Below are 23279 nucleotides of genomic sequence, written 5' to 3' on the forward strand. Positions count from 1 at the left end.
GGTACCTACGGACAGAGACCGTCGCTTGAATCCGTTCACAGCTGCTCTCAGACACATGGATACAAACACATTCCTTTTCTTTTTAAATGAAGACAGGGTCTTGCTCTGTAGTCCTGGTTGGCTTAGAACCCACTCTATAGATCAGGGTAGCCCCAAACTCATAGAGATCCACCTGCTTATGTGGGGGATCAAGGGCATGTGGCACCATTATTTTTCTTATACAGTTTTTAAAGTCCAAATTTTATTTAATTTAAAAATCACTATTAATGGAAGGGGACAAGAGGCAGGAATCAGTTTTTGCATCCCACCATGAGGGCACCAGGGATTGAATTCAAGTCTTCAGGCTTGTCAGCTAGTTAATTTACCTATGGAGCCGTGTTTTCGCTATCCCCAGTCACCATTCCTGTGCCCACACAATTAGAACAGGTGCACCACACACTATCCGCTCCTGACTGGGCCAAGCAGTATAAACGCACACAGGTGCTCACTCAGAGACCCGAATGTGGACCCGAGCCTGCATGGACATCCAGGGTCCAGGGGTGAGCAAGATCTCTCACACACACACACACACACACACACACACACACACACACACACACACACACTCACGCAGACACGCACATGCGTTCCTCTGCAGCCCTTCCCTCCTCCGCCATCACCGCAGCCCTTTGCAACAGAACTACCCACAGAAGCGTTGGCGGTGCCCGTGGGGACCGGTGTGGGGACCTAGGGGACCCGAGAGGACTGAGTCCAACCCAGGGGGCGGGGCGCACCTGGGCTCCTCCCCGGGGCGGGGTCGACGCAGCGTCGCCAGCGCGATCGGCCGCACCTGGTTCAGCGGCGCCTCAGCAGCAGCGTTAGCAGCAGCAGCCACAGCAGCAGCAGCCGCCGCGGCAGCGGGGACCGTGGTGGCGACGGCCCCGCAGCAGCGCAGCCCAGCCCATCCGAGCGCGCCGATCAGGGCGGCTGTAGCCCCGGCGTCGCCATGGTGGAAGCGGCGCCCGCGGGGTCCGGGCCACTGCGGAGGACTTTCCTGGTCCCCGAGATCAAGTCATTGGACCAGTACGATTTCTCTCGGGCCAAGGCGGCGGCGAGTCTGGCGTGGGTGCTGCGGGCCGCATTCGGGGGAGCAGGTAACCCGAGGGCCTTTGGGCAAGGGACAGGGGCGCCAGGCTGGGGCGCGGCAGGTGCGGGGGGCGGGGCGCCAAGCCGGGGCCGTGGGAACAATAGCATCGGGGCTGCCCAGGGTCCCCCGAGCTCTCGGTCTCTGCTAAGCTGGGCCTCCAAGCTTCCTGCTCGGCCTGGGCCCTTGGACTTTGCCCGCCCGGGTCGCTGGAACGCAGTGGGGGGTGGGGCCCGCCAAGCAGCTGTGCGCCGGGGGACCCTGGGATCAGAGCCCCCAGGTGAGCAGGGGCGGGGTCTGCAGACCAATTTTGGGTGTGTGGGGGAAGGGTCTCCTGCTACGGTCCTCTGCTTCCCGCCTCCACCCCCACTCCTCAGACCCCAGGGCCTCCCTGCATGGCCAACTCCCCTTTTACACACATTAAAAGCCTGTAAGGATTCCCCCAACCCCACCCAATCCCCACCCCGCAACACATACCCTAGCTTGGACTCCCCGAGGAGCGTTTTAAGAGCTCAGATACACAGACCTACAGCTCTGTGACTGGGACACACACCCTGCATTGGCTCTGTCTGCGTTGCGGGTGACCAGAGTGTGTGTCGGGGGACTCTGGGAACCCTCTCCCGCCCCCCCCCCTTTCGTCTCGATGGCTCTTGCTACAGGATGGCAGCTGTGACTTATTGCCCCATTTTCCTGAGGATTCAGGAGAGCATAAATGGCTCATCCACCAGGTGTCCTGGGGTGGCAGCCTGGCTGGCAGGCCTTCTCTTAATTGAAGCCGACCCTCTCTGCTCCTTCCTCATGCACACAGGCCGGAGGGATTAGGGCTCTGCCTGCTGGGGAGAATGGGGCTGGGTTATCAGACCTGGGAAGGCTCTCCACGTCCTGGCTTTGGGCAGTTTCAGCCACCGCAGGCCAGAGCTGGGAGGCCAGGCTTCGTCTTGGGAAAAACAGGGGTTAATTAAGGTCTAGGCCTTCCTGGGAGCAGCAGCAACAGTGTGTGTGTGTGTGTGTGTGTGTGTGTGTGTGTGTGTGTGTGTGTGTGTGTGTGGTGGGAGATGCCCTGCCCTCCCACTGATCTTGGCACTAACTGGGTACAGCCCCTCCCCTGATTCTGTTGTCTTCCCAGACCGACCTGTTCTGGGTGTGGGTCTCCTGTGAGAGCTGTCCATCATTTGCTTCTGCCCAGCCCTGTCTTTCCCACTTTCTCTCAGTCTCTTTCTGCACCGTCCCCAGATGGCCAACTAGCTCCGACACCTGCCCACCCGCTAGGAGTTTGCTAGAGAAAGAAAAGATTTGGGAGTTGGGACCTATGTCCAAGTCCCTCACATGCTGAAAGAATTCGATTAGAAAGACTGGCTCTGTAGGCTTTTTAATTGATTTTTTAGTATTATGTGTGTATATTAGCATGGGTGTGCACCACAGCATGTACATGGAGGTCAGCAACAGTGGAGTCAGTTTTCTCCTTCCACCTTTATGTGAGTTCTGGACCCCTGAGGTCGTCTGGCTTTGGGAGTAGGTTCCCCTACCCACTGGGCAGTCCTGCTGGCCCAAGCGCACAGCTGTGTTAAGTCATAATCAGGTTTGAGTCCCAGCCCCTCTGCAGTGTGGAAGAATAACTCAGATTCTCTGAACTTCTGTTTCTTTTTGTATAACAAAAAGGTGTTTGTCCGCTTCTGTGTCTGTGCCTGAGGAAAGAAGTTGCTTCCTCGTGGCACGTGCGGTGGTTTTCCACCCCAGTACTTTTTTTTTCTTCCAGACAGGGTTTCTCTGTGTAGCCCTGGCTGTTCTGGAACTCACTCTGTAGACCAGGCTGGCCTCGAACTCACAGAGATCCGACTGCCTCTGCCTTCCAAGTGCTGGGATTAAAGGCGTGCGCCACCACCGCCTGTCGACCTCAGTACTTTTTAAAAGATTATATTTACTTATTTGTGTGTGTTTCGGGGGCACATATGTGGAGGTCAGAGAACAACATGGGTCCTGGGCACCAATCTTAGGTTGTCAGACTTGGTGGCAAGCACCTTTATCTGCTGAACCTAAGACCCCCAATAGTTGGGGCCAAGTTGCTGAGAGGTAAATTCATTGTTCTGTGTGGCACAGGACACAGCTTGGTGGGCGCTCACAGTGGCTGCTGCCGGGTCCAGAGAGAGTGTTTTGGTAATGCCTTTCACTGTCCCTTAGCCGGAGCACAGTGCAGAAGGATCTGTATCATTTTATAGAAGGGAAGGAAAGCCCCTTGAGGGAGCCCCACGAGTTCAGATTAACCATTTCTCTTCCTATTGATCCAGCCCCTTCCACTGAACAGTGTAGCACTGCTCAGTGGCTACAGCTGCCCTGGGGATCAAATCCAAATTGTCATCTACCTGTCTGTCCCAAACAAGGGGGGCAGATGTTAGAGGAAGTAATGAGGAACAGAACTAGGCTAGATTAACCCCTAAAAATATTCTTTCTTTCTTTCTTTCTTTCTTTCTTTCTTTCTTTCTTTCTTTCTTTCTTTCTTTCTTTCTTTCTTTCTTTCTATCTATCTATCTATCTATCTATCATGTGGCTCTGGTGTGTGTGGAGGTCAGAAGATGACTTGCGGGTGTTACCTGGTATAGGGTGTCAGGGATTGAACTCAGTTTGTCAGGCTTGGTGGCAGGCACCAGCCAAACCGTCTCTCTCTTCCTGGTGTGTTTTGTTTGTTTTGTTTTGGTTTTTTAATTATCAGCACTTGGGTTGGAGCCTAGGGCCCACATGCTAGCAAGAGCTATGACCCCAGCCCCTTACTGGGGGATTTCAGGGAGGCCCTGTACCACTGAGCCACACTTACAGACCCGCACTGGGGGATTCTAGGCCTGTGCTCTGCTGCTGAGCCACAGTCTCAGCCCTCTTTTTACTTTTTATTTTGAGACAGCCTCACTAAGTTGCCCAGGTTGATCCATACTCTCTCATTCTGTAGCCCAGGCAGGCTTTGGACTTCCTTTTCTGATTAAAAAAAAAATTATATATATATATATATAATAAATATATATATATATATATATAACATATATATAAAATTGTGTATGTGGACATGTGCACCACAGAAGGCATGTGGAGGTCAGAGGACAACTTTTGGAAGTTGGTTTTCTCCATCCATGTCTGTGTGGGTTCTGGGCATAGAACTCAGGTCACCAGGCTGGCAATGTTAAGCCATCTCGATGGACCCCAGCTTTGATCCCCCTGCCTCAGGCTCCGGATTTGCTGAGATAATAGGCTTATGCCATAGGCCCTACGAACTTGATATTCTTTACAAGCCTTTCAAGAGGCAGGCCATTGCTGGGTGCTGAGGGTGTGGAAGAGATGCTGGGAGAGATCCAGGAGAATGGGGATGGACACCAAGTTAGATCCTGGATACCTATAGTGGTAAGACCTGGTGTGGTCCAAGCAGCTAGGCCTGGAGGAGAAAATTCCTAAGATCTTCCAGAGAGAGAACAGGGGCCTCCCCCACCTCCGAGAAGCAGTCTTGAAGGCCACCAAGGGGGAGGAGCTTGTGTATGCAAAGAACTCAGAGGAGAGCTTGAAGCTCCTCCCGGTGGCTGGAGGTCAGAGCAGGATGCAGAGTGCCCTCCAGAAGGGAGACCACTCAGACCAAGATCTGAGGGCACCGGGGAGTCAGAGAAGGTGTCTGGGGGCCAACAAGATCAGACCGGCAGTGAACTGGAGCCTGGGGAAGGGTAGTTCGGGTGTCCCCCAAGGCATGGGTGTGAGGGATGCAGGCTGGTGGGCTCCGAGGAGACAAACTTGGAGGTAAGGAAGGGTTCTAAGTCAGTCTGAGAACTGCCGAATGCCATTCCTTTAGGCCTTGAGAGTATGGCAGAGGTATGTGAGGGAAATTGGCTTCATTTGGGCTCCCCCGTTTCCTGGCTGTGTGATCCTGGACAAGTTAGCGCAGCCCTCTGAGTCCAGGTTTTCTTATCTGTACATGTGCAGGTATTAGAATAAATGTCTCGGGCTAGGAGTGGAGCTCAATCACACACAAGACAAGACCTTATTTGCCAGGACAACAACAGAAGTTTGCTTTAGGATTAAACACATAGAAGGTCATGGAATGGACAGTACTTGCTGTGTTATAGAAATGTTCTGCCCAGTAGGGTTGGGACTAGCCCCCATATGGTTATTGAGCACTTGAAATGTGGCTAGTATAATCCAGATGTGCAGTTAATATGAACACTGGAACGAAGTACGTTGCCACACACCTGTCCCCCTAATACTTGGGAGGCAGAAGCAGGAGATCATGGGTTCAAGGAGCCTGTCTTAAACAAAACAAAACAAATGAACAAACAAACAAACAAACAAAAAAACCCAGCCAGACATGGTGGTGCCCACCTTTAATCCTAGCACCCAGGAGTCAGAGGCAGGCGTATCTCTGTGAGTTCTGGTCTACAGAGCGAGTTCCAGGATAGCCAGGGCTACACAGTGAAACCCTGTCTCAGAAAAACAAAAGAAAACGCCAATAACAACAAAACAGAACCCAGAATGTGGGGCTGTGCCTCAGCTGATAGAGTGCTTTGCCTAGCTCCAAGGAAACCTGGGTTCCATGCCCAAAACCACATAAACTGGGCATGTCGAGGCACACCTGTCACCCTAGCATGTGGGAGGTAGAGGCAGGAAGATCACAAGTTCAAGGTCATCTTCAGCTGAGTTTGAGGCCAACCTAGGCTATAAAAGAAAAACCCTATCAAAACGAAAATCAAAAATCAAATATCCTATTAATGTTTTGATACTCATTATGTATTGAAGTGGCTGTTAGGATGTGTATTGGGCTGAATAAACTATCGATAGATGAATGGTCTTTGTTTTGACTTTTAACTTTATTTTTAGCATTTTCTTACTGTTTCATTTTTTAACTAACGTTTAGTGTGTGTGTGTGTGTTTGTGTGTGTGTGTGTGTCACATGCATGCAAGCATGCATACCTTGTACATGCCATGGTTTGTGTTGAAGGTTAGGGTTGATCTCTCCTTCCATCATGTGGGTACCAGAGATTAAACTCAAGTTGTTGGGTTCCGTGTCAAGTGTCTTTACCCTCTGGACCATCTCACTGGTCCATTTTTGTTTTGTTCAGATAATATTATACTCTATAGTTCCGGCTATCGAAGAGCTTACTGTATAGCCCATGTTGGCCTTGGATCTATCCTCCTGCCTCAGCCTTCCAAGTGTTGGGGTTACAGGCATGAGTTACCTCATCTGTCAATTTTGCCTTTTTGAAACAATTTTACTATATAGTCCAGGATGGCCTTGAACTTATGACCCTGTTGCCTCTGCTTCCCAAGTGTGGCACCATGCCCTGCTGGCTGTCTCTACATTGGAGGAAGATGGGACAGTCATAAATTTTGCTAAACCTCACACATTCCTACCTTGTGTCCCCTCACCCCAAATGTCAGTCAAGTGGAAGGACACTGGTGTAGAATGAGTGCTTGATAATACATCTGAGATGAGGGCTGTGGATGTACCTTAGTTGATACAATGCTTGCCTAGCATGCTCAAGGCTCTGAGTTCAACCCCCAGCAAGGCATAGACTAGTGGTGGCACTTGGATGACTGTACTCCTGGCACTGGTAGGGTGGAGGCAGGAAGACTGGAAATTGGAGTTCGTCCTTGGCTATGTAGCAAATTTGTGGCTACTTGAGACCCTGTCTCAAAATAAAATGAAGCAAAAGTCAGTGATAAGGGGTTCTAGGTCACTTTTCTTCCTCAGGGAAAGTCCTTACATTTTGCTCTTGGGAACAGGAAGTGCTCCTCGGGGGGCTGGGGAGATGAGGAGGGTCAGGATTTGTGTGATGTCAGGAGGTTGGCTGCAGCGTGGGGGGGGGCGAGGTGGTGATTTGTCGCTGGGATGGAGACTGGGGGGTGGGGGGTGTTGTGATGGCAGGGTGGAGGAACAGTGGGGCACATCCTGGTCTGCAGCAGGTGGCCATCAGATGGCGGCCATCAGATGGCCGCAGAGCCTACACAAGATGGGGTGGGGCTCGTTCCTCTGGAGTAAGATAGCAGGAGGAAGCCCTGGAAGGAGGTCCTGGGCACGGAGCCTCGGTGCACTGTGGACCTGTGAGTGTGGGTTTGGCTGGCTGCTGTTGGCCTTGGGGAGGCTAGGGACAGAACGGAAGCTGAGTCTAGGATGGCAGCCAGGACAGGGAGGTTGAGGTAAGGCCAGTGATAGGACAGGAGGGCCAGGGAGAGGAGGAGTTGAGCCTTTAAATTCTTCATCTTTCTTTAAAAATTACATTAAAAAAAAATGTTGTGTGGGCATGCACCTCTTGCGGCACAGATGTGAAAGCTAGAGAACAACTTTTGGAAGTGGATTCTCCCCTTCCATCACATGCATCCTGGGCATCAACTCAGGTTTTGAGGCTGGACAACAAGTGCCTTTACCTGCTGGGCCATCTGGCCAACCTGAAATCCCTCATCTTTCAAGGAGCAAAGCTAAGGACTCTCCATAGAAGTACCCTTCCTGGGAAGGTCACGTGTGGCTTTAGGGGGTGTGGAAAGACAGGGTTTCTGTCTTTAGGTCAAGCGGTCTCTTGAGAGCCTGGTTCTGAAGAATGAACGCTCTGGTCTGATGTATCTTGTTCACATTGTTGATATATCTTCTTCACTTGTGAAATCCAAAAGGCTCCCCAAAGTGTTTCCCGCTCTGGTGCTGAGCCACACCCCCAGGCCCTCACTGGGGGTTCTAGGTTCTAGGCAGGGGCTCTACCTCCTCCTCCTCCTCCTCCTCCTCCTCCTCCTCCTCCTCCTCCTCCTTCTTCTTCTTCTTCTTCTTCTTCTTCCTCTTCTTCCTCTTCTTCCTCTTCTTCCTCTTCTTCCTCCTCTTCCTCCTCTTCCTCTTCTTCCTCCTCTCCTCCTCTTCTTCTTCTTTTCTTTTTCTTCTTCTCTTTGGTTTTTTGGAGACAGGGTTTCCCTGTGTAGCCTTGGCTGTCCTGGATTTTTACTGTAGACCAGACTGGCCTTGAACTCACAGAGATCCGCCTGCCTCTGCCTCCCGAGTGCTGGGATGCCTGGCTCCCTCACCCACTTCTTTCGCACACATTTACCGGCTGCACTGATTAAAACAGGGATTGAGGCTGTCAGTCCCTGACCAAGTGATCTTAATTAGTCACCTCCTCTCTAACCTCACGAGTTCTTCCTGGTTTTCTCCTCTTTTTAAAATAGACTTTGTTCTTTGATAGTTTCATACACATGTATATACATTGTGTTTTTATCCCATCCACCGTCAGCTCCCCTCCCTGACTCTCCCTGTTTGATTGTTGTTGTTGTTTTAAGACAGGGCCTCTCTTTGTAGTCCAGGTTGGCCTGGAAGTTAATGTACCCATGTTGGCCTTGAGCTTGGAGAAGTTTTCCTGCCTCAGCCTCTTGAGTGCGGAGATTACAGGAGTGAACTGCCACACCTCACTGGTTTTCCTGCCTTGATTTTATTACAGATATATGTAGTGTGTGTGGGGGTGGGGGTGGGGGGTGGGTATTGATGCTGTGGTGCGTGCATGGAGGTCAGAAGATAACACTGAGGAGTTCGTTCTCTCCACCTTGATGTGGGTTCTGGAGAGTGACCTTAGGGTTGCTACTTTATCTGCAAGCGCCTTTGCCCACTTAGCCATCCCTTTGCCTTCTCTTTTGATTCTTTTATTTATGTGTGTATGTGGGGAGGGGTGTCTATGCTATGGTGCATATATGGAGGTCAGAGGGCAACTTGTGGGAGTTGGTTCTCTCCTTCCACCATGTGGGTCTTGGGGATGGAACTTAGGTTGTCAGGCTTTGTGGCAAGGTTGAGCTGTATTCTTGACCACTTTTTTTTTTTTTAAGACAAGGTCTCACTGTAGCTCCGACTGGCCTTGATCTCTCAATCTGCTTGGCTCCCAAGTGCTGCAATTATAGACATGGGCTTTGGGTGGGCGTTTTGAGTCAGGGTGTCATAGCACAAGCTGACTTGTTACTGTTCCATAGCTTTTCTTTCTCAGTTTCCCAAGGCTAGGATTACAGCTGTGCACACTGGGCCTGCCTCTCGTCTGTACCCCTCAAGTATGGTTTTCCTGGCTGACTCAGTATTCCCCTAAGCCCCTGATCCTTATGTCCCCAAGGCCCGGCACACCCAGCTTTTACCTTGGCCTCTTGTCTCTCCTGTTTCTGCTCCCTCCCCATGGAGCCCTGCTCACCTTCTCCTCTCTCCTCTTTTTCTTTAGTCCAAATTTAACCTCCTTTGTCTCCTCAAGGAACCTGCTCTCTGCCTGCCTTTGGCACGTCCATCCTGGAGGCAGCCTCACAAGCACCCTAGCCACCAAGATGACAGAGGGTACAGGGTCTGCTTAAGGCTTGGGTTTGAGTGTCAGCCCTGCCATTGGAGACTCGCGTAGCCTTAGCTGGTCGCTCTCCTTCCCTGTAAAGTGGAGTTTCTGGGGCCGTGGATGGGGCTGGCTGGGTAGAGTGCTTAGGAGCATGTGGGAAGCCCTTCGCTCTGTCCCCAGCAGGGTATAAACTGGGCATGCTGGTGCATGCCTGTGATCGTAGGACTCTGGGAGAGAAGATGGGAAGGTCAGAAATTCAAGTCATTCTTAGCTAGATGGCAGTTTTGAAGCTAGCTTGGGATACATGAGACTCAACCTCTAAAATCCAGACAAATAGGCACTGAGGAGATGCCTCAGTGGGTAGCGTGTCTTGCTGGGAAAGCATGAGGACCTGAGTTCAGATCCCCAGCATCCAGAGAAAAAAGGACTGGACAGGCTGGAACCTAAGCTCTGGAGAGGTGAAGACACATGGATCGTGGAGGGATCACTGGCCAGCTAGTTCAGTAGGAATGGCAAGGCCCAGGTCCAGTGAGACTCCCAGGCTGGAGATGTGCTCAGCTGTCCAGGGTTCTTGCTGCTGTCCTTGCTCATTTCCCGGCTTCGGTGTCTGGTGGCTCGCAACTACCTGTAACTCTAGCGTCTGAGGGTCTGACTGGCGCCACCCTCTTCCGTCCTCGGAGGGCACCTGTTCAGGGTGCTCGTGCACATGTGCGCGCACACACATTTTTAAAAATTTAGAGCCATACAGGAACATAATCGGTAGGGATCCTCTGGCTTCCACAGGCACACAAACAGGTGTGCACACACACACGGGGGCAGGGGGGGGGGGAGAGGAGTACCGTGTGTCTTGGCTGCTTCCTAGATTTGAAGCCTTAAAATGAAATCAACACTCAGAATTCTGACTCCCTTCCCAGCTCAGGTGGCCTGGGACACCCTGCAGGAACCCTGGCTTGTACCTGTGCATCTGGCCCTGTATTCCTAGGCCAGACCCTCCCTTGCTCGGGATCATGTCTTTGTAGGGTAGGGAGGTGAGACGGTGGGCTGGGTGTTGATGCAACCCTCCGTGTCCCTCCCCACTGCAGAGCACGTGCCCTCGGAGCTGTGGGAACCTTTCTACACAGACCAGTACGCACAGGAGCACGTGAAGCCCCCGGTGACGCGTCTGCTGCTCTCTGCCGAGCTCTACTGCCGGGCCTGGCACCAGGCACTGCCACAGCTTGAGCCACCCCCCAGCCCCTCTGCGCTGCTGGCCTTGCTGGCCAGGAGGGGCACGGTGCCCTCCCTGCCCGAGCACCCGGTGCGCGAGGCTGACCTGAGACACCAGCCAATTCTCATGGTAGGCTCTGCTCCTGGCCCGTGATGCCCCGCCCACCAGGCTCGGCTCCTCCCCTTAGCCACCCTGACAGTCCTGAGTTCACCCTTTACCCATCTCCTTTCAAGCTCCACCCACTAATCCTGGTTTCTCCCACCAGTTTTTTCTTCTCTAGCCACACCCCCATGCTCGACCTATTAGATATAGCTCCTCCCACAAGCTTAGCTCCGTCTATCAAACCTATCTCCATTTCCCTAGCCTAGCTTCTCTCACCAAGCTAAGGGCATCACACTCAGTTCTGACGTTCATGCATGGCTCCTCCCTCAACTTCCTATAGCCCTCCACTCTTCAATTTCCTCCAACCAAGCCTGGTTCTGCCCCTGATTTCCATACATGGCCCACTCTTTTGTAAATCCTGGTGTTTAGCTTCAAAGCCTAGCCCATTCTGTGTGCCTCTCTCTAGCCCTCAAGGTCCTACCTGCCAATCCCTAACCCCATCACCAATCCCTGGCCCAGCTCCTCCTACTTCCAAGTTTTTCCTCTTCTTTGGAACTAGAGGTGGAGAAGTAGCTCCCCACCCCGCCTTCTGGTCTCATCTTCCAGCCTTTGCCCCCACAGGGTGCCCACCTGGCTGTCATTGATGCCCTCATGGTTGCCTTCTCCTTTGAGTGGACAAAGACACTGCCCGGTCCCTTGGCTCTGAGCAGCTTGGAGCACAAACTCCTTTTCTGGGTAGACACAGTAAGTAGGGTCAGGCCAGGCCATGAGTGGAGACAGTGGCGTTGGCCAAGTGATCAAGCACTGACTTCTCTCTTACCCCTAGACCGTTCGTCGGCTGCAGGAAAAGACAGAGCAAGAAGCAGCCCAGCGTGCATCTCCTGCAGCTCCTTTGGATGGGGCTGCTCCTGCCCAGCCCTCGGTGAGGCTAGGGCAATGGATGGATGGATGGATGGATGGATGGATGGATGGATGGATGGATAAATGGGTGGATGGATGGATAGGTAGATGGATGGATGGATAAATGGATAGATGGATGGAGGGATGGATGGATGGATGGGAGGATGGATGGAGGGATGAATGGATGGATAAATGGGTGGGTGGATAGATGGATGGATGGATAGATAAATGGGTGGGTGGATAGATGGATGGATGGATAGATGGATAAATGGGTGGATGGATGGATGGATGGATGGATGGATGGGTGGATGGATGGATGGATAAATGTGTGGATGGATGGATGGATGGATGGATGGGTGGATGGATGGATGGATAGGTGGATGGATGGGTGGATGGATGGATGGATGGATGGATAGATGGATAAATGGGTGGGTGGATGAATGGATGGATGGATAAGTGGGTGGACGGATGGATGGATGGATAAATGGGTGGATGGATGGATGGATGGATGGATAGATGGATAAATGGATGGGTGGATGGAGGATGGATGAATGGGTGGGTGGGTGGATGGATGATGGATGGATGGGTGAATGGAGGATCGATGGGTGGATGGATGGATAGATGGGTGGATGGGTTGATGGAGGATGGATGGATGGATGGATGGATGGATGGATGGATGGATGATTGTATGATTGTGAGGCTGGGTGGGAAGGGATAGGCTGCACCTCCTGGCCGTTGCTGAGGTTGGGGGTGGGCCTGGAGGTGACTCTCTTTTCCTCTTTCTCTCTGCACCTCTTTTTGCACCGGCCCCTGCTGTCCCCTTCTCTGTCCCTCTGGCAATAGTGCCCCACACGCTGGTACTGGAAGCTGGTTCCTGTAAGTGGGGCTGTCTGTCTTGTCTGCCTGTTCTGCTTGTTTCTGTCTTGTCTGTGTCTGTTTCTGCCTGATGGCCTGCATCCTTCCCCACCCCCAGCTGTGAGCAATGGAGGTAGCACCCTGGCCCTGGGGATTGGGAGGACTTTTTGGAACCAAGATGTGGGGAATCTCTGTCATTAGCAAGGACAGAGATGGGCATGCTTTTGCATATCTGTAACCCAGCTTCTAGGAAACTGAGGCAGGATTATTGCAAATTTCAGACTAGCCTAGGGTATATTTGGAGAACCTATCTTTAAAGAACCACAAGCAGACAGAGGGTTGAAGCTGGAGAGGTGCCTGTAACTCCAGCTCCAGGGGATCCAACACCTTCTGGCTTCCATGTGCACTACATACACATTCCCATACACAGACACACACACAGACAAACAAAACAAAACAAAAACCTGAAGTGGACAAGCTTTTCATTAACTAAGAAGGCAGGACCTTCTGCGCCTGTCCTTAGCTTGAGGATACCTACCAGATACATAGACACTGACCATAAATTGCAGATACATGGAGGGAATCTTCCTAGCCAAGAAGATCTTCAACTTTCCTAAGGGGTGGGGGCCTGAGGTTTAGAAGATTTTAAGTTCTCTCTCCCCCCCACTAATTAGCCATGTGATCCTGCACAATGGTCTAAACTTCTCTTTGCTTCATATAATTTATTCCTGCAGTATATAAATAAAGGGAAAGTGGGGGCTGACTAGGGTCCCCGCCTTTGCTCACTGCTTCTCCCCACCCTGGGGTCTGGGTTGGGGGGTTGATTATTTCTTCTGCCTACCTGCTTCCTCTGCATCTTCTTCCTAAGCCGGGGCCTGGGCTTGTCATGGGAGGCTGCTTTTGTGGGGTTCCTCAGGACTGGGAGGAGCTGGGGTCCCCGAAGCTGGCCAGAGTATGATTAGGGAGCTAGATGGCCAAGGCTCAGGACAGGGGTCAGCACTCCTCCTTTCCCCGGAGGAGGCTTTGGGGGTCCAGCAGGCCTTGCTGACGGCCGCTCCTTCCCCCCCCCAGCACGCAATTGCCTTCTGTTTGAAGGAGTCGGGGAACAAACCCCCTATGGTAATGTATGCCCCTTCCCTGGGGTCTCAGGAGGCCCCGTCCCTAGCCCCTGCTGCTGGCCTGGCTGCTCGCAGACAAGTCTTCTGCCTCTTGCTGCTCTCCCTTCCCTTGCTCCAGGCTGGCCCCCTCCCCTCCCATTCTGGCTCTGGGGATCCCGAGCTTCCCACCCCTTCATGGCAGAAATCCCGGTCTTCCCTATTCCAGCCTGCATGCCTGCCAACCTGCGGAGGGCCAGCCTGACTGCTAACCTCACTCTGCTCCTGTCCACAGATTCGGTACCGCAAGGACCGTGCCATCGCCCGACGGGCCCCCTGCTTTCCAAATGTGACCACCCTTCAGGACCTGGCCAGTGGGGCAGCACTGGCTGCCACCATCCACTGCTACTGTCCCCAGCTGTTGCGGCTTGAGGGTGAGTAGTGGATAAGTCAGCCCTGATCCTGGGAAGGCATCTCGGTCTGCAGGACCGGTGTGATTCAGGATTGAGCCAAGGTCTCACACAGCCTAGGCTAGCCTTGACCTCACTTTGAACTTCTCATCTTCCTGCCTTCACCTCCTGAGCGCTGGGATGACAGGTGTCCACCAACATGTCTGGTTCACGCAGTGCCGGGAATAGAGTTCAGTACTTCATGCACGCTCAGGGAGCACTCTCCCAGCTCAGTCACCTCCCCAGCCTCTAAGGTCTGCTTCTAGAACCAGAACATTGAGGCTTGCATCTCTCTCTTCCGTTAGTTAGCTCTGTGACCCCGTACAAGAGGCTAAGCTTCTCTGTGCTTTCAAGTGTTTCGTGCTTGCCGAAGGTCATGTTCCAGACCCCAATTTAGGTGCCCTGAAACAGAGGCACACTCCTGACTTCTGGACATTCTGATTAGGGCAGTGGTTGGCTAAGAAAAAGAGACTTGTTTTGAGACAGAGGTCTCCCTGTAACCCAAGCTGGCCTCAAGCTTCCTATCTTCCTGCCTGAGGCCTCCCATGTGCTGGCTGGGATTACAGGTATGTGCTACTACATCTCCCTAGCAAAAAGTGTTGTGTTTTGTTTTTATTGAAACAAGAGTCCTATATAGCCCAGGCTGGCCTCAAACTCACTGTATACCCAGGATAGCCCTGAACTCCTGATACTCCTGCCTCTACCTTCCAAGTATTGGGATTACAGATGTGTATCCCCCAGGTCAAATTTATGGGACACTTGGGGGGTGCAAGCCAGGCTTTACATATTCTATATAAGCATTGTTCTAGCTGACCTGTATTCTCAGCCCTTAGGAAGCTGTTTTTTTAAAGATTTTTTTAGTTTTTAATTATATGTATATGTGTGTGGGTCTGTGCGCATGTGAATGCAGGTAGCCCCGGAGTCTAGAAAAGCGTGTTGGATCTCCTGTAGCTAGACCCTTCTGATGTGGTGTTGGGAACCTAAGTCTGGTCCTCTGCAAGAGCTGTACATGCTCTTAACTGCCAGCCCATTTCACCAGAAAACGTGTTTTGAGAAGGATAGGAGATGGCTCAGTTGATAAGCTGGGTTTGTGTTCTCAGCATCTCTGTATAGCAGTGAGCACCCATAGTCCAGTGCCAGGAAGGCGGAGACAGGAGGATTCTGGGGACGCACTGGCCAGCTAGTCCAATCAGCAAGCTCCAGTTTCCGGGAGAGATTCTTAGGATCCTAAGGTAGAGAGCACGTGAAAGGAAGGCCCCTACTGTCAACCTCTAGCCTGCAGACTGGTGCACACACGTGCACACGCATGCACACAGAGGACAAGAACAGAAGAGCTCTTGAGTTAAGTCGTAGGGGGTCAGCACTTTATAGTGTGCACTTTGCAGAAGGTATAAGACCTGGCTCGTAGGAGGGCTTCCCTGGGACTCCATCTTCCTTTCCACTGAGTTGGAGACCCAGACATACTGTCCTCACAGAGGTGTGCCTCAAGGACCCCATGTCGGTGGCAGACAGCCTGTACAACCTCCAGCTGGTGCAAGATTTCTGTGCCTCCCATCTTCCTCGCGGCTGCCCCCTGTCCCTCGAGGATTTGTTGTATGTCCCCCCACCCCTCAAGGTAAGGTTATCTTGGGAGTGTGGGGTGAGACTCCAGGCCTGAGGTCCACGCCCAGGCCTGTTCCACCAGTCAGCTGACCTCCTTCTGGCCTGCAGGTCAATCTGGTGGTGCTGTTGGCTGAGATGTATATGTGCTTTGAGGTTCTGAAGCCTGATTTTGTGCAGGCCAAAGACTTACCCGATGGACATGGTGAGCCCTGGGGTCCTGGCTTGCCTTGGGGTCTGGAAGAGGGCAGAGGGGCCTTGCCCTGCTTGATCTCTCTTTGTTCATCCAGTAGCTATCTCCCCGCGGGGTACTGAGACTTTACCATCTCAGAACAACAGCGGTAGCAGGTATGGGTCCTCCTTGGGGTGGATGGAGGTCCTCTTTCATGGGGTTCTTCCTGCCTACCTGGATGCTAGGGCAAGCCTGGGGACACCTGCGAGAGGTGACTGAAGGTTGATGTGTGTCTGTTTGGCAGTTCTCCTGTGTTCAACTTCCGTCACCCGCTACTGTCACCTGGTGGCCCCCAGTCCCCGCTCCGAGGATCCACAGGTGAAGAGAGAATATGGCTTCTGTTACCAGGAAACTTCAGCCACAAGAATCCCCCAGCTGACCTCGTGTTGAGTCCTCCAGTGGCCCTCACTGGGACTTTCTGGCTTCCTTTTTGGCTAGCTTCAAGGCACCTTGCATCAGTTGGTGTGGTGGCTCACACTTTTAATCCTAACACCAAGGAGGAGGTAGATATAGGGGAATCTCTGAGTTGGTGGCCAGCCTGGCCTACACAGAGTGTTCCAGTCCAGCCAGGATTACATAGTGAGATCCCAACTCAACAAAACACAGAAGACGCCTTGCATGACACCAACTAGCCCCAACTGTTAAGATTTGGTCATTTCATTTTAACTTTTAAATTGTGCTTATTATTTGTGCATGTGTGGGGGTGAACATGTGCCTCAATGTGTAGAGGTCCAGAGAGGACAACTTGCAGAAGTTGTTTCTCTCTGGTCACCGTGTAGGTCCCCAATATTGAACTCAGTTCATCAGGCTTGGAAGCGAGTGTCCTTATCTGCTGAGCCATCTCATCGGCCCAAAAGAAACTGCTAACTGTAGTTTGCCGTACTAGAAATTGAATCCAGGGCCTCACACATGCTAGGCAACTAGTACATCATTGAGCCACCCCAGAAGTTCCAGCCAGTCATTTTTGGAAACCTAGCACAACCGGACATGTAATGACCCATCAGTGACTCACTTGGTGATATTGCAGAGGTTACCCCAGACACTAACCAACCCCCACATCAGTGACCTCCCCCTCCACACTGACCATTCTCTGTCCCTCCCCAGGCTCCCTGAAGTCATCTCCGTCCATGTCTCACATGGAGGCTCTTGGCAAGGCCTGGAACCGCCAGCTTAGGTGAGTGTGTCCTAAGGGGCCCTGTGGCCTTGGAGGAGGGATTGGGCTAATCAGGGCAGGGGCAGAGGCCTGTCCCAGGGGCTGACCCCTCCCTCTGGCCGCCCAGCCGTCCGCTCTCCCAGGCTGTGTCGTTCAGCACTCCCTTTGGCCTGGACAGCGATGTGGACGTGGTCATGGGAGATCCTGTCCTGCTCCGCTCCGTCAGTTCAGACAGTCTGGGTCCCCCACGTCCTGTGTCGTCATCGTCCCGGAATCCTGCTCAGCCAACCCCAGAATCTGGAGACCTCCCTACAATTGAAGAGGCCCTGCAGATCATCCACAGTGCTGAGCCCCGGCTGCTCCCTGATGGGGCTGCCGATGGCAGCTTCTACCTCCATTCTCCTGAGGGTCTTTCCAAACCACCGCTGGCCTCTCCCTACCCTCCTGAAGGATCCTCAAAGCCACTGTCTGATGGGCTCAACAAAGCACCCATCTATATATCCCACCCCGAGACCCCTTCAAAGCCATCTCCCTGCCCAGCAGGGGAGGTATTGAAACCACCGCCCCCATCTGAGGGGTCCCCAAAAGCTGTGGCTTTGTCCCCAGCAGCCAACAACTCAGAAGTAAAGATGACCAGTTTTGCTGAACGCAAGAAACAGCTGGTGAAGGCGGAGGCCGAATCGGGAACGGGGTCTCCAACGTCCACTCCTGCCGCACCTGAGGCCTTGAGCTCAGAGATGAGCGAGCTGGGAGCCCGGCTGGAGGAGAAGCGCCGAGCCATAGAGGCTCAGAAGCGACGCATTGAGGCCATCTTTGCCAAGCACAGGCAGAGACTGGGCAAGAGTGCTTTCCTGCAGGTGCAGCCTCGGGAGGCTGCAGGGGAGGCTGAGGAGGAGGCCGAGCTGGGCTCAGTTCCTGGTGGGGAACGACCAGCAGGTGAGGGCCAGGGTGAGCCATCCTCACGGCCTAAGTCAGTCACCTTCTCTCCAGATCTGGGCCCGGTGCCCCCAGAGGGACTGGGGGATTACAACCGAGCAGTCAGTAAGCTGAGTGCCGCTTTGAGCTCTCTGCAACGGGACATGCAGAGGCTCACGGACCAGCAACAGCGGCTTCTGGCCCCTCCAGAGGCCCCTGGACCTGCCCCACCACCTGCAGCCTGGGTCATCCCTGGACCCAGCACTGGGCCTAAAGCGGCATCCCCTAGCCCAGCCCGCCGTGCCCCAGCTGCCAGGCGCAGCCCAGGGCCAGGCCCCAACCCAACACCCCGTAGTCCAAAACATGCAAGGCCGGCAGAGCTGAAGCTTGCACCCCTAACAAGGGTGCTCACACCACCCCATGATGTAGACAGCCTCCCTCACCTACGCAAGTTCTCACCCAGCCAGGTGCCTGTACAGACTCGCTCTTCTATCCTCCTGTCGGAGGGGACACCTCCTGAGGAGACCACCACCAAGCCTGCCCTAATTGAGATCCCCCTAGCCAGCCTGGGAGAGCCCACTGCTGATGAGGAGGGAGATGGGAGCCCCCCTGGGGCTGAGGATTCCTTAGAGGAAGAGGCATCTTCTGAGGGAGAGCCCCGGTCTGGGCTTGGATTCTTTTATAAGGTGAGTCACCTGGGCAGGTGAGAAAAGGAAGAGGTGAGCTGATAGGTGGATGTATGAATGGATGGAAGTGGAGATATCGTAAGGGGCTGGCAAGGGGGGTGGGAGGTAGTGGATAGGTGTTGGATGGGAGTGGGGGTCCTAGGGGGTGGGAGGTAGTGGATAAGTGTTGGATGGGAGTGGGGGTCCTAGGGGGGTGGGAGGTAGTGGATAAGTGTTGATGGGAGTGGGGGTCTTCGAGAGCTAATAAGGGGGACAGGAGATAGTGGATAGGTGTTTGGGGATAGAGCTTTGGTAGGTCGGTGGGTGGATGGGTGGCTAGATGGATAGGTAAGTTGGGTAGGTGAGTGAGTGGTAGGTATAGGTTGACTAGGTAGATGGGTAGGTAGGTTAGAGGGAGGGGGGATGGATAGGTAGGTGGATAGGCTGGTCAAATAGATAGATGGAAGATGGACTGATATGTGGCTAGGTGGGTGAGCAGACAGAGGGAAGGTTGATTGGTAGACAGATAGTTGCTGGGCAGATGGATAGGGTGAGTGAGTGGGAGAGATGGACTGGTGTGGGTGGCTGGACAAACAGGCCTAGGATGATCCTAGAGTTCCTCTTTCCTGACCTGTCCTCCATCTTCATGCCACCTGCAGCCTAGGCCACAGTGATGTTGTAACTGAACAAGGCATACCCAGTTCCTGCTGGTCTAAACACGTTCTTTTTGTTTGTCTGTTTGTTTTCCTGAGCAGTTAGGGATTTCGACGGCCCCCCTTTTCCCTGAGGACAAAAATCCTGCCCACTGCTTTGGGCTCTCCTCCCTTGTGACCTTAACTTGTATCATTCTCCCCAGCTCCGTGCTCCAGACATACTGGTTCGTTCTGCCCTCGAGGGCTTTGAACTTTCTATTCCATCTGTCTGGAGAGTTCCCCTCCCTTCTTCCCAGTTAAGTCAGTCCCTTTCCCTATCCCTCAGGGGTCCTTCTGGGAAGCCTCGCTTGGTGCCCCAGAGCAGGGTAGACTGTAGTTCAGCCTGGCGGCACTCCAGGCATAGTCAGAGCAGGAAAGGTCTACCTATCACTTGATGGTCTTCCCTTTTGGTCAAATGCTTTAAGTGTGCAGCTCCCTGGTCTGTAGGGCTTGTGCATAAAGTAGGCACCAACTACATACTCTGAGGACTTTCAGAACGGTCAGGTGAGCCGCGGGCTGGGTCAGTGGGGAAGTCAGCCTCAAGCCATAGCAGGGAGAGGTGGTCAGCTGGACTCTGATGTCATCCTCCAGGATGAAGACAAGCCCGAGGATGAGATGGCGCAAAAGCGAGCCAGCTTGCTTGAGCGGCAGCAGAGGCGGGCAGAGGAGGCTCGGCGGCGCAAACAGTGGCAGGAGGCTGAGAAGGAACAGAAACGGGAGGAGGCGGCGAGGTGAGCCTGTGGCTGGAATGAGGGGACGCTGGTCTTCGATGTTGCTGCCTCGGTGCCCCATATTCTACTCTGCTTGGTCCCCTTCTGTTCAATCTGCAGGCTGGCTCAGGAGGAGGGTCCAGGCTTGGCCTCCGCCGCTCCAGTGGCCACCCTGGCTCCTGTTACCAGAGCTGTGGCCCCAGCTGAGGAGGAGGTGGGGCCCCGGCGAGGGGACTTCACGAGGCTTGAGTATGAGCGCCGGGCACAACTGAAGCTGATGGATGACCTTGATAAGGTGCTACGGCCCCGGGCCTCAGGGACCGGGGGACCAGGGCGGGGCGGGCGCAGGGCCACCCGGCCACGCTCTGGTTGCTGTGATGACTCGGCCCTGGCACGAAGCCCAGCCCGCGGCCTGCTGGGTGAGGACCCTGTGGGAAGGGCCTACTTTGTGGCTGGGAGAGGCTCCATGGTTGTGGAGCAAAGGGAGCATCTGCAGAGGTGTAGTGGTGGGACAGATGTGTGGGGTGAGCAGGGCTTCCAGTGAGGTGAGGGGGTCTCCCTCCTTGGCTGAATTAGTGAGGAACTCCCTTCTCTGTAGGTATGTGGATGGGAGTGTGAAGTATAGGCTAGACTGTTTGCAGTCTGGAGTGTATAATGCCGAGTTCAATCCCCAGCACAAGAAAAAAAATTTCCTCGCCATATTGAGCCGGGCATGGTGGCACCTGGCTGTCATTGCGGCACTCAGGAGGCTGAAGCTCAGGATTTTGATGTTGATCCCAATCTTGGGTACTAAGCAGGTTTCAGGCCAGTTTAGGCTACACATTGAGATCCTGCCTCAACACACACACACACACACACACACACACACACACACACGCACGCACGCACGCACGCACGCACGCACGCACGCACATGCACACGCATGTGCACAGAGAGGGAAAAGTTCAGAGGAGTGTTGGTGACCCAGTTGGTAGAGTGCTTGCCTAGCATACAGGAAGCTCTGGGTTCCGTCCCCAACATAAACCAGGTGTGGAGATACAGGCCTATAATCCCAGCACCCAGGAAGTAGACAGGAGAATTGGGAATTCAAGGTCATTCTCAGCAAATGGAGTTTGAAGCCAGCCTGGGCTACAGAGGACCCTGCCTTAAAAAAAAAAAAAGCCAATGAAGCAAACACAAAAAAATGGAGTCAGGATGCAAAAGGCCGAAAGGGTCTGGGGAAGAGCAGACCCTGGGCCCTTGGGCATTAATGGAGGTAAAGGGGCCTTAGGTAGGGCTGACTGGCCCTGTCTCTTCCTAGGCTCACGGCTCAGCAAGGTCTATTCCCAATCCACACTGTCCCTGTCTACTGTGGCCAATGAGGCTCCCAATAACCTTGGTGTGAAGAGACCCACATCTCGGTGAGTTTGAGCAGACCGGGACTCAGAGCCCATCATCATGTATAGACATCTCTGGAATCTAGGGTGGATATGGATGGATTGTATAGATGGAAGGAAGCACATGTATGTACAGATAGGATTTGGGGAACCTAACAGGTCAGGAGAACATGCCCCCATGTAATGTAGGTGCATCGGAGAGGCTGAGTATATGGGAGGGCGTGGCATACATGGACTTGGAGTATGCAACACACATGTACCCCTCCTCTGCAGCGTGCTGTGCTTGCCTCTCCCCTCATCTCACTGTACACTGGGGGGGCTTCCCACACTACTGACCCCACTCCCACCCCTCCCCTCCCCTGCAGGGCTCCTTCTCCATCAGGCCTCATGTCTCCAAGCCGCCTGCCTGGCAGCCGAGAGCGGGACTGGGAGAACGGGAGCAACGCGTCCTCCCCAGCGTCAGTGCCTGAGTACACAGGTGAGTGCGGCTTGGATGGTGAGAAGCCACAGGCTCTGCCCCTGCCCCATCCCTGCTGACTGACTGCCCTCTAGGTCCCCGGCTGTACAAAGAACCCAGCGCCAAGTCTAACAAGTTCATCATCCACAATGCCTTGTCACACTGCTGCCTGGCAGGCAAGGTGAACGAGCCCCAGAAGAACCGAATTCTGGAGGTGAGCCCTGCACCTGCCTGGGTGTGTAGGGCTGGCGGGTGGGTCAGTGGTCCAGCCTGACCAGCTGACCGGCTTCTTAACACCATCCCTCAGGAAATCGAGAAAAGCAAGGCCAACCACTTCCTGATTCTCTTCCGGGACTCAAGCTGCCAGTTCCGGGCACTCTACACTCTTTCTGGGGAGACAGAGGAGCTGTCGAGGCTGGCAGGCTACGGGCCTCGCACGGTCACTCCAGCCATGGTCGAAGGCATCTATAAGTACAACTCAGACCGCAAACGCTTCACCCAGATCCCTGCTAAGACCATGTCTATGAGTGTGGATGCCTTCACTATCCAGGGACACCTTTGGCAAAGCAAGAAGCCCACCACGCCCAAGAAGGGTGGCGGCACCCCCAAATAGCGCCACTTTGGGCAATGCACAGGCTGGGTCTGTTGTGTTTGGGCCACCGCACTCTTGGAGGACAATGCATTATTTCTGGATCCTGTCTGGTCATGCTGTGGGGGGCTGAGCTGGGAGCTTCAGGGACTCAGGGCTCAGTTCAGTCCCCTTGTCTGTCCTCCACTTTCTTGAATAAAATAATTGAAAAGAGAAGCTGAGACATGGTGTCTCCTCCCTGAGCTGGACCGAGTTTGTGTCTCGCATTCTCTCAGCAGCTCCAGCCTGTCTTCATTGTTTTCTTGCTGGCCCTGCGGTAGCCACTGCCAAGGTCTGTGGTGACCTTCCTGTTGACACTCACTCCCTCCCCGGGATGTTCTCGGCCACCTCTGAACCGACCTGGCAGGAGGTTCCAGACCAGCTAGCCTCTCCTGGGCCTTCCCTGCCCCCACCTGCTCATTTTCCTGCTCCCTGTGGCTGTTATTCATCTTCCCCGGCATTTGGTGTGCAGCCAGCTCCTAACTCGATCTCCGTTTCCTCTTGCCAACCTGCCTTCATTTCTGGGCTCAGTTACAGTCTCTGAGCTTGGGATTCTGTGTTCCTTCCTCAGAGTCCTATATCCAAGGATCCAGTGGCCACTGCAGGTGCAGGGCTCAGGTGTGAGGCTCACTACAGCCTGGCTTCCCAGACACTGCCAAATCATACAGCTCACCTCCTAAACCACCCCTGACTATCCCATGATCCAAGCCAACAGCTGTCTCCAGCTGCCCCCTGCTCACATGGCAGCCTGCGTGACCTGCTCAAAACACAAATCTGATTATGTCCCCTGATGCCAAAAGCCCCTTAATGGTTTAGAGGCACTAA

At 53.6% G+C, this 23279-nt stretch overlaps 1 protein-coding gene across 8 annotated transcripts; it reads left to right on the forward strand.

Moving 5' to 3' along the window:
- The first annotated feature begins 909 nt into the window (after nt 1-909).
- Camsap3 (calmodulin regulated spectrin associated protein family member 3) lies at nt 910-22631 on the forward strand. 8 transcript variants are annotated; one of them, XM_028857344.2, is made up of 19 exons: nt 910-1133; nt 10503-10756; nt 11351-11473; nt 11556-11651; nt 12473-12505; nt 13556-13603; nt 13874-14012; nt 15503-15642; nt 15738-15831; nt 15917-15974; nt 16103-16176; nt 16963-17032; nt 17139-18612; nt 19875-20014; nt 20114-20412; nt 21294-21393; nt 21735-21847; nt 21922-22040; nt 22134-22631. In XM_028857344.2, exons 1-19 carry the CDS (start codon nt 986-988, stop codon nt 22437-22439), a joined length of 3828 nt encoding a protein of 1275 aa, XP_028713177.1. In that variant the 5' UTR covers nt 910-985; the 3' UTR covers nt 22440-22631. The 8 variants fall into 8 exon arrangements, with proteins under 8 accessions (XP_028713177.1, XP_028713178.1, XP_028713180.1 ...); XM_028857345.2 differs by having other exon boundaries at nt 15920-15974; XM_028857347.2 differs by lacking the exon at nt 13556-13603.
- Nucleotides 22632-23279: the final 648 nt, after the last annotated feature.

This window comes from Peromyscus leucopus, chromosome 23 (assembly GCF_004664715.2).
Source record: "Peromyscus leucopus breed LL Stock chromosome 23, UCI_PerLeu_2.1, whole genome shotgun sequence".
NCBI classification, from domain to species: Eukaryota; Metazoa; Chordata; class Mammalia; order Rodentia; family Cricetidae; genus Peromyscus; species Peromyscus leucopus.

Coding starts and splice junctions, on each gene's coding strand:
- Camsap3 (XM_028857344.2), top strand. CDS start 986: ATGGTGGAAGCGGCGCCCGCGGGGTCCGGGCCACTGCGGAGGACTTTC. Junction 13,604..13,873: donor CGGGGAACAAACCCCCTATG/GTAATGTATGCC, acceptor TCCTGTCCACAG/ATTCGGTACCGCAAGGACCG. Junction 22,041..22,133: donor AGAAGAACCGAATTCTGGAG/GTGAGCCCTGCA, acceptor ACCATCCCTCAG/GAAATCGAGAAAAGCAAGGC.